The sequence below is a fragment of the Felis catus genome, chromosome X (assembly GCF_018350175.1).
Source record: "Felis catus isolate Fca126 chromosome X, F.catus_Fca126_mat1.0, whole genome shotgun sequence".
Lineage (NCBI taxonomy): Eukaryota > Metazoa > Chordata > Mammalia > Carnivora > Felidae > Felis > Felis catus.
The window spans coordinates 39,627,501-39,641,073 of NC_058386.1; the positions used below are offsets into that span (position 1 = coordinate 39,627,501).

The following is a 13,573-nucleotide window of genomic DNA, read 5'->3' on the forward strand; positions in this document are numbered from 1 at the left end:
ATCGGGCAAAATTTAGAGGCCCAAAACTAGCACGCACGATACGGGACCTAAGGGTGTTGCGGAGGAGTGTTGGCAGAAGGAGTTGCGCGGAGGTGCAAGCTATGAACGGTGTACGGTAGCAGTTACCATAAGTTTTCATTATTAATAAAGTCTTATGCTGTGGGTACCTAGGTGTGATTGTGTTTCTTGTATGTTAAAGACTACAATCTTCTGTCTCAGCTTTCAGGTACATGTGAACGTGTACTTCAGAATTTTTAAGTTCATTCTTACAGTTTTATTTTTAGCTTTTGACTCTTAAAAGGTAATTTTGCTTTTTTACAGAGACTTCATGTTTTATATATGTGCACGTATGTGTGCTTATGTATACCTATGGGTACGTAGATAAACTTGGAGGTGGCTAGATAACATCAAAACACTGTAGACCCCTGGGGTTGCTTGGGTTATTTCAGGTCACTATAGGCCTCGGCTTATTCACGAAGAAACCAAAAACGCTCTGATAAATTAGAGATGCAGATCTTTAGAGAAAAGTCGAGATGGCAAGTGATAGGCATCAGGCTTGCCGCTTCTGTTCTGTTGGTGGTATCCTGCACTGGGCAGGAATCCAGAATTGAGAAGGGGAAAGTGACTTGGGAGCAAGAGAGCTGATGTCTCCGGTCGAGGAGCTCCATAACCAGAGATAATAAAAACGTAGATTGGTTTACTCACAGAGCACATCTTCGTTTATCTACCAAATGATATGGGTAAATCTCGAACCAAATTTAAGCCAGGATTTTAAAGAATTGGGCAACGACTCATTGTTTCCTTCTCTACTGGGCTTGGGGAAGGTTTCAAAAAGCGAGAAAAGGGTTTAAAATGGGATAATAATTCTTTCTTCAGTGCCTTTCTCCACTTTGCATTGTTGTATTACAGTTTCGTTGCCCTCGCTTTGAAATATTGTAAACAGTGTTGGACGCTTATATGTTGAGAAGATAAAAACTTTTCCTGTTATGCACAGTTCTGTCCTTGGCGTTAGGACTGAGAAGTGTATTTTCAGTGGAAAAGGCTGATAGTCACTGTATAGACAACCACCTACATCAGTTCCTTCAGGGAAATTCCTATTTGTTTCAGACTTGACCTCAAGAAAGCAGGGAGTCAGTGTTTGCAGTACAGTAAGAAACTGCTAGATACAATTTGATAACATGGTTTATTCTGACTACCCTGATGTTTTCACATGTATAGTTATTTTTTAAAGTGTTGGTTATTTTTAATCTGAGTCTTGTTTGGTCCATCATAGTGTTACAGTGGCCAGAGCCATACATCAAAAGGCGCGCCTACAATACCTTTGCTGCCTTTATGATTTAAAATTATAATTGCACCATTCGATGGTTGACTCAACATCAGCTCCCATAGTCATGTCTCACCTTTTTCTCTTCTATTTTAAAAATGAAAGCAGCTGCATTTTACATTATTTTACTTTCCCATTTCCCTTTTTTCTTTTGTTACAGAACTGTAGAAATGATGGAGGCAGAATTCTGCTCATCTATCAAACCCCGTTTTCTAGTCTCATCTCTCAATGTCCAGAATGTTGTAGAAGCTTAAATTTTGGTGCCATGTTTAATTAGCATGAGATACTCTTTCCTGGTGCAGTTTTAATTCTTGGTCCAAATCTTCCAGTTCCTTAAAATATTAATCGTGAACTTGACGGTACACCCATCTCCTGCTCTAGGAAACACATTTTGTGTATTCGGAGTCATATTTTGTTTACATCTCAAGGTGAAAGAGTGGCAGATATGCAGTTCAGCATGAAAATTATTTATATGTGTATCATAAGTGGAGGTCTATTTTGCATTGATTTAATGGTAATACTTGAATTGTTTTTTTACCAGTGTTAACCACCTATTTTCTACTTCCATGGAGTTCAAAATTAGTACTGATTTTATACCTAAATTTAAAAGTTTAAATGTATCGTGGCTATCTTTAAATGTACAGGCCACTCGTGGTTTGATGAAAGATGTTGTGGGTAGAATATTCATTTATTTAACCTTTAACCTGAATTGTTAGTTGAACCTAAAATATTTTTAATAATAACTTTTATTAATAACTTTTAATAATAACTTAACAATATTTCACTCAATATATTTTAGTAATATATTAAAATAATAGTTAATAATTTTTATTAATAATTTTTAATAATAACTATTTCACATACTGCAAAAAAAATCAGTGATTTTAAACTTTAGTCATTATTCCTTTGAAGCCTGCCATGAACCGTTTTGTTTTTACTTGGACTTATAGGTGAGGAAATTCAGAAAGTGACATCTGTAATGCTGTTTAGTGTAACATCTCAAAAGTTGGTAGCAGTGGAATTTCAAGCCTTTGTGTTCATTAAGGCCAACCAAACAGGCTGATTTGTAAGGTTTTTTCTCTTTGGCAAAAACATAGCAAAATACAGAAAATTAATTTTGTTTCAACCTGTATTCTACAATTTGCAATGAAAAATTGCTAATTCCTTCTTCAATAAGTAAATACTAAGTTTAACTCCCCACCATAATTACAGTTTCTGAATTCTTAACTAAAACTTTAATGTTTTAAGGATACTTGCTATTTTATAATGCATTGATAATTTTTGAACTTGTAATAACTGGGTGAAGTTAACCTGGAATGAATTGTAAGCTCAGAATTGCATCTTGCTGATTTTCGAGTTGAGCAGAAACTTTAAGAAATAGGAAAAAAAATTTTAACACTAAAAGAATTATATTTTGGAAGTGATTCTACCATATTTTAACAATTTATAACTTACCAAATGTGGTACTTTAATTCATTTAAGGAGAAGAAACCCCAGCTACTAGTAAGTAATGATTATATAGAGTATCAGAGAATGGATAGCAACTATATGCCTCATTTGGAATCTTGCTGAATTTTAGTAGCCAAGGAGTTACACAGATAATTCTTTACAGATTTGAGAGGCAAAAAAGAAGAGATCATTTCAGGTTTGCAGATTATCACAAAGATATTCTGGTGATAATTGCTGAGATGAGACATAGGAAGAGAGATAACATTCTTTTTTTTTTTTTTTTTTTAACTATTATCTAGACCTTTTTGGTCAAGTTATTGTTTTCACATTTAATGGAAAGAATCTGATGGTAGAAGATGGTGGAGGGGAAATTAGAGTTCGTGTTGGTTCTTTAGGTGAAGAGCATAAATTGGAAAATTATGAGCAAAATAAGGGATGTCATCAGTAACTCATGTGTTGTAGTATCTTGTCTATTGTTTTTCTTCAATGGAAATACAGGAATCAAGCTAAGTATTTGCTGAAATTAATTACATTGCTCTGAGTGTTTTTTCTGATAGATCCAAATCTCATGGATTTGTGCAACTACCCAGTAACTTAATTAGGACTTAATTCAGGAATGTTTTTTTTCTGTTTTCTAAAAAAATGTACAGCTGATTTATTCTCCCTTCTTCTTTTTTTAAGGAATCTAGGTAAAAATGGCTTATCTAACAGTAGCATTTTATTGGATAAATGTCCGCCTCCAAGACCACCATCGTCACCATACCCTCCCTTGCCAAAGGACAAGTTGAATCCACCTACACCTAGTATTTATGTGAGTCTGAATTGACTGACTAGAAATAAATCAAACCAGTGTTTGCATCTACCTGTCTTTCATAAGATCTTGCTTTAAATTAATATGGATGCCCTTTAGGAAACATTAAAATTATTGGCAGTAGCTTGAATATTTTGGGGGGAGAAAAGATATATTCACAAAGACTTCATAATAGCATGTAAAACATACCTTCTGAACTATTCCCACGATTACATTAAAGTAGTGAGAAATACTTCTTCCTGCCCCCCCACCCCCAATTAGGCCAAACCTGCCTAAAAGTGTAATTTAAGCTGGGGTTTAAATCCGTGTTCTACCAGTTGCTTGAACCTTAACATTCATTCTGCTTTATGCAGCTTTAGTTACCTTCAAAAAAGGCATTTGAGAACATAAAATGTGATAATAGGTATGTCATTTTTAAAAAGTTTGATAGATTATTTAAAACCTGATGTTAAGTTTTACTTTAAGGACATTCAGACATCTGATGTAGGAAGTTGATAAAAGTTCAGTCAAAGCAACTCTTCTGTTTCTCCCAAGTAGGTCCTCCTCCCCCATTTCCTTCCATCCTCCCACTTTTACCCCACATGAAAACAGTTTCAAACTGTAAAGTTTGTGTTGGGGGATTTGGCCCTGTCTTTGCCCTCTAGAGGCAGATGTTAAACCCTGTTAGTTTTTCCTCCAACCCATATTTATTGATCCTTCAGAATGTAAGGGAAGCATGGGGATAGACGTGTAATAAACCTTTCAAACTGAAGTCTGAGAGGGGAAAAAAAAACCCACTTCTTTGTGGTTTTCTTTTCTCTTTTTATGATGAAAAAGCCCACATAAAATTTACCATCTTAACCATTTTTAAGTATACAATTCAGTAGCGTTAAGTAATATTCTCATTGTTGCAAAGCACTTCTCCAGAACTTTTTCATTTTGCCAATTTGAAATTCTAAACCCATTAAGTAGCAACTCCCTTTTTCCTGGTCTTCTTAGCCCCTGGTAGCCACCACTATATTTCTATACATTGGACTACTTTAGATACCTCACATAAGTAATATCATACACAGTTTTTCTTTTTGTGACTGCCTTAGTTTCACTGAACGTAATGTCTTCAAGGTTCATCCACTTTGTAGCATGTGAAAGGATTCTCTTCCTTTTAAAGTCAAAAAATATTTTAAAGCACTTTGATTTTGAAGTTGCAATTTTATTTCTTCCCATGTATTTTCTTCAAGATACAATGGACAAAAGAAATGTATGCGGTCACTATCTAATTACAGTTAGGATCAAAAGACAGTGATAAAATGCTGCAAAATATAAAATAGAAATTACAGGGTACATTATTGAAATTGCAGTAAATAAAAACTATGAATTTGGCCTAATATTTACATAAAAGGTCTGTTGTCAAGAGATCTAACCATATGTTTTAATTTTACAGTTGGAAAATAAACGTGATGCTTTCTTTCCTCCATTACACCAATTTTGTACAAATCCAAACAACCCTGTTACAGTAATACGTGGCCTTGCCGGAGCTCTAAAGTTGGGTAAGCTTTAAATAAGAAAAAGGAAACTTTTAAAAATTTCTTTTGCTATCTATAACTTGTAAAGCACTGACAGAAACTTATTTCTGTTGATTTTTTCCGTTTTCACATTTTCGTTTTACTCTTTCCCTGGGCGTGTGTGTTAGTGTATCAGTTCTTTAATCTATCGTATGAAGATACAGTGATGATGCCAGTTCCTGGTGATTTCCTGGCGCTTTTTGAATTTAGCTTTTATTTTGGTCTGATTACATAATTATAATGGTGATGAAGTTATCTAATGAAATCATTTTTAATATGAAATGTAGATAAAATGTGATGCTACAGATCAGTGCTGTAGTCCCCTTGCTAGTTCCTTGCACCTGAAGAAATCAGATAAGTGAAACCTCGGTGCCTGGCCCCCTGAGTCCGCCTCTGCACAAGGCGGCATGATGATTATTAGGTCCCGGGCTTCATTGTGTGCTCGTGTAAACCTGGCACGAAGCTCAGGGCGTGCAGAGGCCCTGGTTGGTTTTCATGGGAACCGGATGGAATGCTGTCACACGTTTTCCTCTTTTCTTAATAAAAGCACTCTCAATCTATTATTCCAAATGTAATTTTCTTTTATTAACTACACTCATTTATTTATGAAGACCTGGGACTTTTCTCTACCAAAACGTTGGTGGAAGCGAACAATGAGCATATGGTGGAAGTGAGGACACAGTTGTTGCAACCGGCAGATGAAAACTGGGATCCTACTGGAACGAAGAAAATCTGGCATTGTGAAAGTAATCGATCTCATACTACAATTGCTAAGTATGCACAGTACCAGGCCTCCTCCTTCCAGGAATCATTGAGGGTAAGTGTTTCGTCCCTGAAGATTATTTTATTTTGAAGAATAGTTTATTTTCATGTTTTATATTATTTTATTTTGAAAGGGCACGTTTCTTTTGTAAGCATCTCATTAGTTTATAGTTCTATAAAATACCTTGTAAGTGCTATCCACTTTGCTCTTAGGAAAGTCTAAGCAAGCCTGTGGGTTGATAAAATAAATGTTGTTACTGTCTAGTGAGAGGTCTCCCTCATCCCTGGGATGTTTCTTTTGAGGGCAAGGTTTTTTAATCTTGGCATTATTAACATTTTGGGTTGGATAATACATTGTTGTGGGGGGCTGTCCTGCGTATTGTAGGATGCTTGGGAGCATCCCTGACCTCTCCCCACTAGATGCCTGTAGCATGCCCCTTACCTTCTACCCCAGTTATGACAGTCAAAAATGTCTCCCGACTTGCCGGATGTCCCTCGGAGGATAAAATTCCCCCTCATTGAGAACCGCTGATATCAGAGGCTAAAGGGAGTCTCAAGATTGCTTTGTGCTTGCAAAGTTCCTAGTCTTGTGCCTCCCCATTTTTCTCCTCTACCAGGTTAGTATTATCTGATGGATAACTCCTCCAGGAAGCATTAGTGTTATTCTCACCAGTCTTAGTCTGAGAGAGAAACCGGAGGGAGAGGATAAATTATTTCAAAATATATAGAAAATTAAAAAAAAATTTTTTTTTAATGTTTATTTTTGAGAGAGAGTGTGAGTGAGCAAGGGGCGGAGAGAGCGAGGGAGACACAGAATCTGAAACAGGCTTCAGGCTCTGAGCTGCCAATACAGAGCCCGATGGGGGCTCGGACTTGGGAGCGGAGAGATCATGACCTACGCTGAAGGTGGACGCTTAACCGACTGAGCCACCCAGGCTCAGAAAATTAAAAAACAAAACAGAAAAATAATCAGAGGATTATTATTCAAAGACTCAGGCCTTTCAGCGGTGAACCATTACTAAAATCCTTTAGCGCTACAATGAGGACTTTGTGAATTCTCCCACAAAGTGAAGATAAGATCTCCACAAAAAATGAGTTTATTAAGTGTATTACTTAGACACTTGTCTGTACTAAGTTGTTTTGTACATATCCTACAGCTGAAACCTAATACGTGCCTGGAAGTCTTTAATTTGTAATTCATTACATTTGCTTATCTGTTTAAAATCCTGTCTCGAGTTTCACATTTTCAGTGAAGGCAACATTTGTACCTGTGAATTGTGTATTTGTTTTTCTTTCTCACTGCCATTCTCTGTGTCCTAACAGAGAAATTAATTGTCCATATAAATCTCTAGTTCAGACTTCTGAGATACTTCAGCTATGTGGTAGTATTATGTTCAGAATAGGATAAATAATACGATTCATAGATCACCAAAGGAAAATTTGGAGGAGTTGAAAAGCAAAGATAATAAGAGGCAGAGTATTTATATGGGGTGGGATCTATAACCAAAGAAAAGATGCCTTTTTGTGTGCTTTTGAGGCATGGACCATTACCTGTGAAAAATCTGACAAATGTTTAGGAACCATACATTCATTTAGAGGGAGGGAGGCCAAAATGTACCAAGTATTGTCTTTTTTTTTTTTTAATGTTTATTTTTGAGAGAGAGAGAAAGAGAGAGCAGGGGAGGGGCAGAGAGAGGGGGAGACACAGAATCCGAAGCAGGCTCCGGGCTCTGAGCTGTCAGCACAGAGCCAGATGTGGGACTCAAACCCACAAGCCGTGAGATCATAACCTGAGCCAAAGTTGGACACTTAACCCACTGAACCAGCCAGGCGTCCCCCCCCCCCCCACCAACTTAAATCATAGGGCAGTGTTAAGAGATACCATATCTATGACCCCAAATTGTAAAGAATTGTAATATTTGCATTGAAAAGCACCTGTATTTACGTAGTACTTATTTTCCTTACTAAAGTTGTAAGTGTGTTATCATTCGTCTATAATTCATTTGCAGAAGGAAAGATTTAACCCAGGGAGAACTTCTTCCATTTGTCTGTTATCAAATCAAGAGTGTCTTACCCTTCACCCTTATACACACATAGCTACACACATGCACGCACACCTGTTAGTTTAGGAAATTTATCATCAAGATGGATACTTCTTAGGCTTCTCTAAAAAAAATTTTCTCTTGGGCGCCTGGGTGGCGCAGTCGGTTAAGCGTCCGACTTCAGCCAGGTCACGATCTCGCGGTCCGTGAGTTTGAGCCCCGCGTCGGGCTCTGGGCTGATGGCTCAGAGCCTGGAGCCTGTTTCCGATTCTGTGTCTCCCTCTCTCTCTGCCCCTCCCCCGTTCATGCTCTGTCTCTCTCTGTCCCAAAAATAAATAAACGTTGAAAAAAAAAATTTAAAAAATAAAAAATAAAAAAAAAAATAAAAAAAATTCTCTCCTCTCAAAAATGGGGCAAGAATGAGAATCTATAGTTTTTTCCCGTATAGAAGAATATTATTAAGAAAGAACTCTTAACATAACTTTGTGGCTGAGGAGGTTGGATACCATGCTGGTGAGTGTTGACTTTTCCTGGGTTTTATTTAATGTGTGGTCTTTGAAGAAATTTTCATGTGAAAGAGGCCTATAGAAATTTAGCTTCCAAACCATCATCTAGATGTGAACTTTTCAGTTGTATGATGGGAAAGGATAGCTGGTTGTAGAATACTAAGCTAGAATGTGTTGTGCTTAATCTATAGGAAGAAAATGAGAAAAGAAGTCACCATAAAGACCACTCAGACAGTGAATCTACATCTTCAGATAAGTAAGTCATTTGTACTGTCCACTTAGTATTTCTGTTTAAAAGGCATGCCTCTAATATTGTCTCTCTCTTTTTTTTAAGTTCTGGTAGGAGGAGGAAAGGACCCTTTAAAACCATAAAGTTTGGGACCAACATTGACCTGTCTGATGACAAAAAGTAAGTACTAGTATTTTTGTGAACTGATGCAAAGAGGTATCCTCTGCAAGACACAGAATTGCCTACAGTTTTCTCTTCCGTTCCTTGTCATCTTTCTAAGTTAATGCACAAGTTTTAGATAAACTATTTTCGCTAGGTTTGGCAGTTAAGTTATTTTCTTCAACTTAAAACTCTTGTACAGATTTTCATCAGGACCCTGATTCTATGCTAATTACACAGTCATAAAGTTGTATTTTACGATTAATAGTATATAATCATTTTATAGAATAGAATTATACAACAATTACAAAAATAAGTCAGTTTTTTTTTTTTTCTTGCATTTACTCGGTAATTTTTATGCTGCTTTTCATCAGTATGGTTTCTTTGGAAAAATTGGAAAATTAAGCATTTGAGTGTTTCCTGTGCAAAAGGACAGTATTTCTAGATTTCATTGTTTTTCTGATTGCAACACAAAGTTTTTGAAGAGATGGCTAACGTCCACAAATACTTGTAGCAGAGTTTCACTCTTGATCTGTTATTTTATTGCAGGTGGAAGTTGCAGCTACATGAGCTGACTAAACTTCCTGCCTTTGTGCGTGTCGTATCAGCAGGAAATCTTCTAAGCCACGTTGGTCATACCATACTGGGCATGAACACAGTTCAACTATACATGAAAGTTCCAGGAAGCAGAACACCAGGTAACATTTATGAACTAACGTATCTCCCACATTGGAGAAACAGAATTAGCCAAAATACGAAACATGCAAAAGAGAACGAGATTCTTTTCATTTACAGTGAATGAAACTGGAAGGATTACCCCTGTTGTTAAGGTTTGACTTTTATTAGATTTTTTTCCCCTTTGTTTTATCATTTTTTATTACAATCGTCCCAAAACAATAGCAGTTTCATCTGGAAAGGGGTCTTTGGAGCACTCCTAGGCAAGTCCCTGTGGCTTAGAGACTGTTAATGATCCTGTCTACTGCAGAGTGATGATGGGATACCGTTTTTTCTAAACTTTTTTTCTTTTTGCCATGATCACACTAAGAAATACATTTTATATTATGACTGTGCACATACGTGTATACAAGAATAGCTTCATAAAATAATACATATCCTAGTCTGTTCCATTCTGTTTCATTTAAATAAAGTATAAGTTGTAATTCTCTAATTGGGTTGCAGCACACAGCTCACACAAAACATTTGATGTGAAGACATTACTAGACTCCCCCTGGTGTCCGGTCTGGACTTTCCATTAACTAGGCTTGTCACTTTTGGCAAGTCACATTTCCTTCTGTGGGTCTTTTCCCTCATTTGTTAAATGCATTACATTGGCTTTAAACTTAAAATTCTGTCCGACAGTAATAATACCATCTTCTTTGTGCTCCCTTGGATTGACATAAGATTTCAGATTGATGTTTAAAATATGTAACAATTCCGGCAGATACTGGCGATAACAAGTTCACCTATATACCAATGCCTATGGGCTGCGTATCACCATCAGGCGTTTCTTTTTGGTACTCAAAGCAGCCATGGTTTGAAAACCAGATTGCTTTCTCCTTTGTCATCTGCTTATTCAATTGTAGCTAAAAAATTGTTTCAAAATAGGCCTATGCTTGCTTCTTAGTAGTGGTTCTGAGTTCCGACTGCTCATTAGAATCTCCTGGTGTAAGGTAAGCTTTTATAAAAATTTTTTTTTTGTTTAATGTTTATTTATTTTGAGAGAGAGCTAGAGAGCGTGAGCAGACGAGGGACAGAGAGGGACACAGAATCCAAAGCAGGCTCCAGGCTCTGAGCTGTCAGCACAGAGCCCAGCGCGGAGCTTGAACTCAGGAACCGTGAGATCATGACCTGAGCCGAAGTTGGACGCTTAACCGACTGAACCACCCAGGCCCCCTTCCCAGTGTAAAAGTAATTGATTAACCTCTGAAGTTTGGGATCCAAGCATCAGTATTAAAAAAAAAAAAAAGTTTCCCATAGGGTTCTACTGTACAGCCAGGATTAGAACTACTAGGTTGTAATAGTTGTTTTCCTCAGGCCATTGGAAACCCAGTTCTGTGATATTTTATTCATAGTTGGGTAAAGTTGGAACAGCTGTGGAATAAATGGCAAAGACCTATATGCTCCCCATTTTGTCATTTAGACACTGATGTAAATACTGGGCAAGTTATTTGAACTCTCTAGAGTTTGTTTTTCTTATGTATGTAGTTATTGGATTGGGTTAAGATTCATTTCAGTGGAAATTTTCCAAATTATTTTATACAAATAACCTCAACTCAAAAAGAACGCAGTTTTTCATTACAAATCAAGGGGGAAAGCAAACTTGATCACTTCTTTGTCACTTGTGTCTGAACTGTTTTGAGTTTTTTGTTGGTTTCTATATTATAAGGCATTAGTTTTTCAGAAGTGTGACAATATAGTGCAAATCATATGTCATTTAAAATTTTATAGTCATACCAATGTAAAACAAAATAGATGAAAATAATTTTAACCTGGTATATCCAGATATCATTTCAACATGTAGTCAGTGTAGAAGTTCCTGGGATTTTTCATGGTTTTTTTCATATTAAGTCTTTGAAATCCAGTGTGTAGTTTACAGTTTTTGCACATCTCAGTTTATATTAACCACATTTAGGTGGTTACTGTATTAGCTCGGTCTTAGAAGAAATGTATAGTTTCATTAGCTCAGTTCAATTTTTAAAAAATTATTCTAGGGGCGCCTGAGTGATTTGTCTGGTAAGCATCTGACTTGGGCTCAGGTCATGATCTCATGGTTCATGAGTTCGAGCCCCATATTGGGCTCGGGCTCTGCTGTCAGTACAGAGCCTGCTTCAGATCCTCTGTCCCCCTCTTTCTCTGCCCCTCCCTGGCTCGCTAGCTCACTCGCTTGCTCTCTCTCTTTTTCTCAAAAATGAATAAACGTTAAAAAAAAATAAAAAATTATTCTGATACTTTATGGGGCAGACACTTTGTTCCTGGAGTTACATAGATAAATATAAGTGTTCCCTGCTTCGGTGGACTTTATGATCAGTCACGTATGTTCTAAACTATAGAGATGCTCTCAGGCTTGCCCCCAAAAGATTTTGAGTCTGACGGTGGGATCTCAGCATCTCTAATTATAATTAGTGCTAAATTTTACTTTGGAGTCCATACCATGGACAATTCCAGCCACCTGCCCACGGCGAGAGATCGTTTATAGGTATTAAGACTACCATCTCCACATTGTGCTATATAATATATATGTGAAAGAGTGTGGTGAGAGCACCTACAGTTTTCTTCATTGAGGTGAAAATCACACGGCCAAACTAATCCTTTTAAAGTATGCAGTTCAGTTGCAGCTGGCGTTATTGTATATTTACTGTACTGTGTAGCCATCACCTCTGTGTAGTTCCAAGACAGTGTCATCTGCCCAAAAGGAAACCTCGTACCCATTAAGCATTCACTTCCCATTCCCTGCTTCCCTCCGCCCCTGGCAACCTCTAGTCTACTCTCTGTCCCTATGGAATTACCTGTTCTGGATGTTTTAACGGAGTCAAATAGTATGTTCCCTTTTGTGGCTGGCTTCTTTCACTTCGCGTGGTTTTGAGGTTCATCTGCATCATATTAATGGACCAGTCCTTCTTATGTCCGAATATTCCATTGTATGGTTATAGGACGTTCCGCTTATCTGTTCATCGGTTGGGGGACATCTGGGTTGGTTCCACTTTATAGCTGTTGTGAATAGTGTTTCTATGAACATTCATGTACAAGCGTTTGTCACAATCCCTGTTTCTTCCCGTTCTTTTGGTTATATACCTAGGATTTAAATTGCTGGGTCATACGGTGATTCTTCGTTTACTTTTTGAAGAATTACCAAACTGCTTTCCACAGTAACTGTACCATTTTACATTCATGCCAACAATGTGTGAGAGTTCCAGTTTTTCCATTTCCTAACCAACACTGATTATTCTCCATTTTTTTCTTATTATGCCCGACCCAATGGATGTGAAGTGGTTTTTCACTGTGGTTTTGATTTTTATGTGCTTGCTGTCCATTTGTATTATCTGCTTTGAAAAAATGTCCACTCAAGTCTTTTGCCCATTTTTTAATTCAGTCATTTATCCTTGTGTTGTTGAGTATAGTAGGAGCTTATATTCTGAATATTAATCCCTTATCAGGTATATGATTTGCATATATTTCCTCCCATCCTGTGAGTTGTTAGTTCATTCTCTTGATAGTGTTCTTTGATGCACAGAAGGTTTTAATTTTGATGACGTTCAGCTTATCCATTTTTTGTTTGGTTCCTTGTGCTTCTGGTGTTCTATGTAAAAAACCACGGCTGAACCCAAGGTCGTAAAGTTTTAACCCCTGTTTTTTTTCTATAGATTTTTATAATTCCAGCTCTTATATTTAGATGTTTGATCCATATGAAGTTAATTTGTGTATATGGTATGAACTCTAAGGGTCCAAATTACACAGCTATCCCGTTGTTCCAGCACATTTGTTGGAAAGACTATTCTTTCCTCTGTAGAATGGTCTTATTAAGACCCTTGTTGAGAATCAGTTGACCACATATGTATGCATTTCTTTCTGGAATCTTGATGCTCTTCCGTTGATTTCTATCTCTGTCTTTATGCCAATATCACACTGATTTGATTATTGTAGCTTTGAGGTATGTTTCAAAATCGGAAAGTGTGCATCTTGCAACTTAGGCGGTTAGCTTTACTGTAGATCTTTATCTCTTCATCATAGGGCTGTGAATTACTGTGTAGTG

General features: G+C 37.0%; 1 protein-coding gene across 8 annotated transcripts in view; it reads left to right on the forward strand.

The window, feature by feature from the left end:
- The window catches only part of KDM6A (lysine demethylase 6A), a 209,113-nt gene that overhangs the window by 169,707 nt on the left and 25,833 nt on the right, over positions 1 to 13,573 (forward strand). For all 8 annotated transcript variants that reach the window (XM_023249060.2, XM_023249061.2, XM_023249063.2 and 5 more), the window contains 6 exons: positions 3,455 to 3,584; positions 5,005 to 5,110; positions 5,737 to 5,942; positions 8,627 to 8,691; positions 8,770 to 8,844; positions 9,373 to 9,521. In XM_023249060.2, the coding sequence (XP_023104828.1) occupies positions 3,455 to 3,584; positions 5,005 to 5,110; positions 5,737 to 5,942; positions 8,627 to 8,691; positions 8,770 to 8,844; positions 9,373 to 9,521 (731 nt within the window). The remainder of the gene's footprint in view (positions 1 to 3,454; positions 3,585 to 5,004; positions 5,111 to 5,736; positions 5,943 to 8,626; positions 8,692 to 8,769; positions 8,845 to 9,372; positions 9,522 to 13,573) is intronic.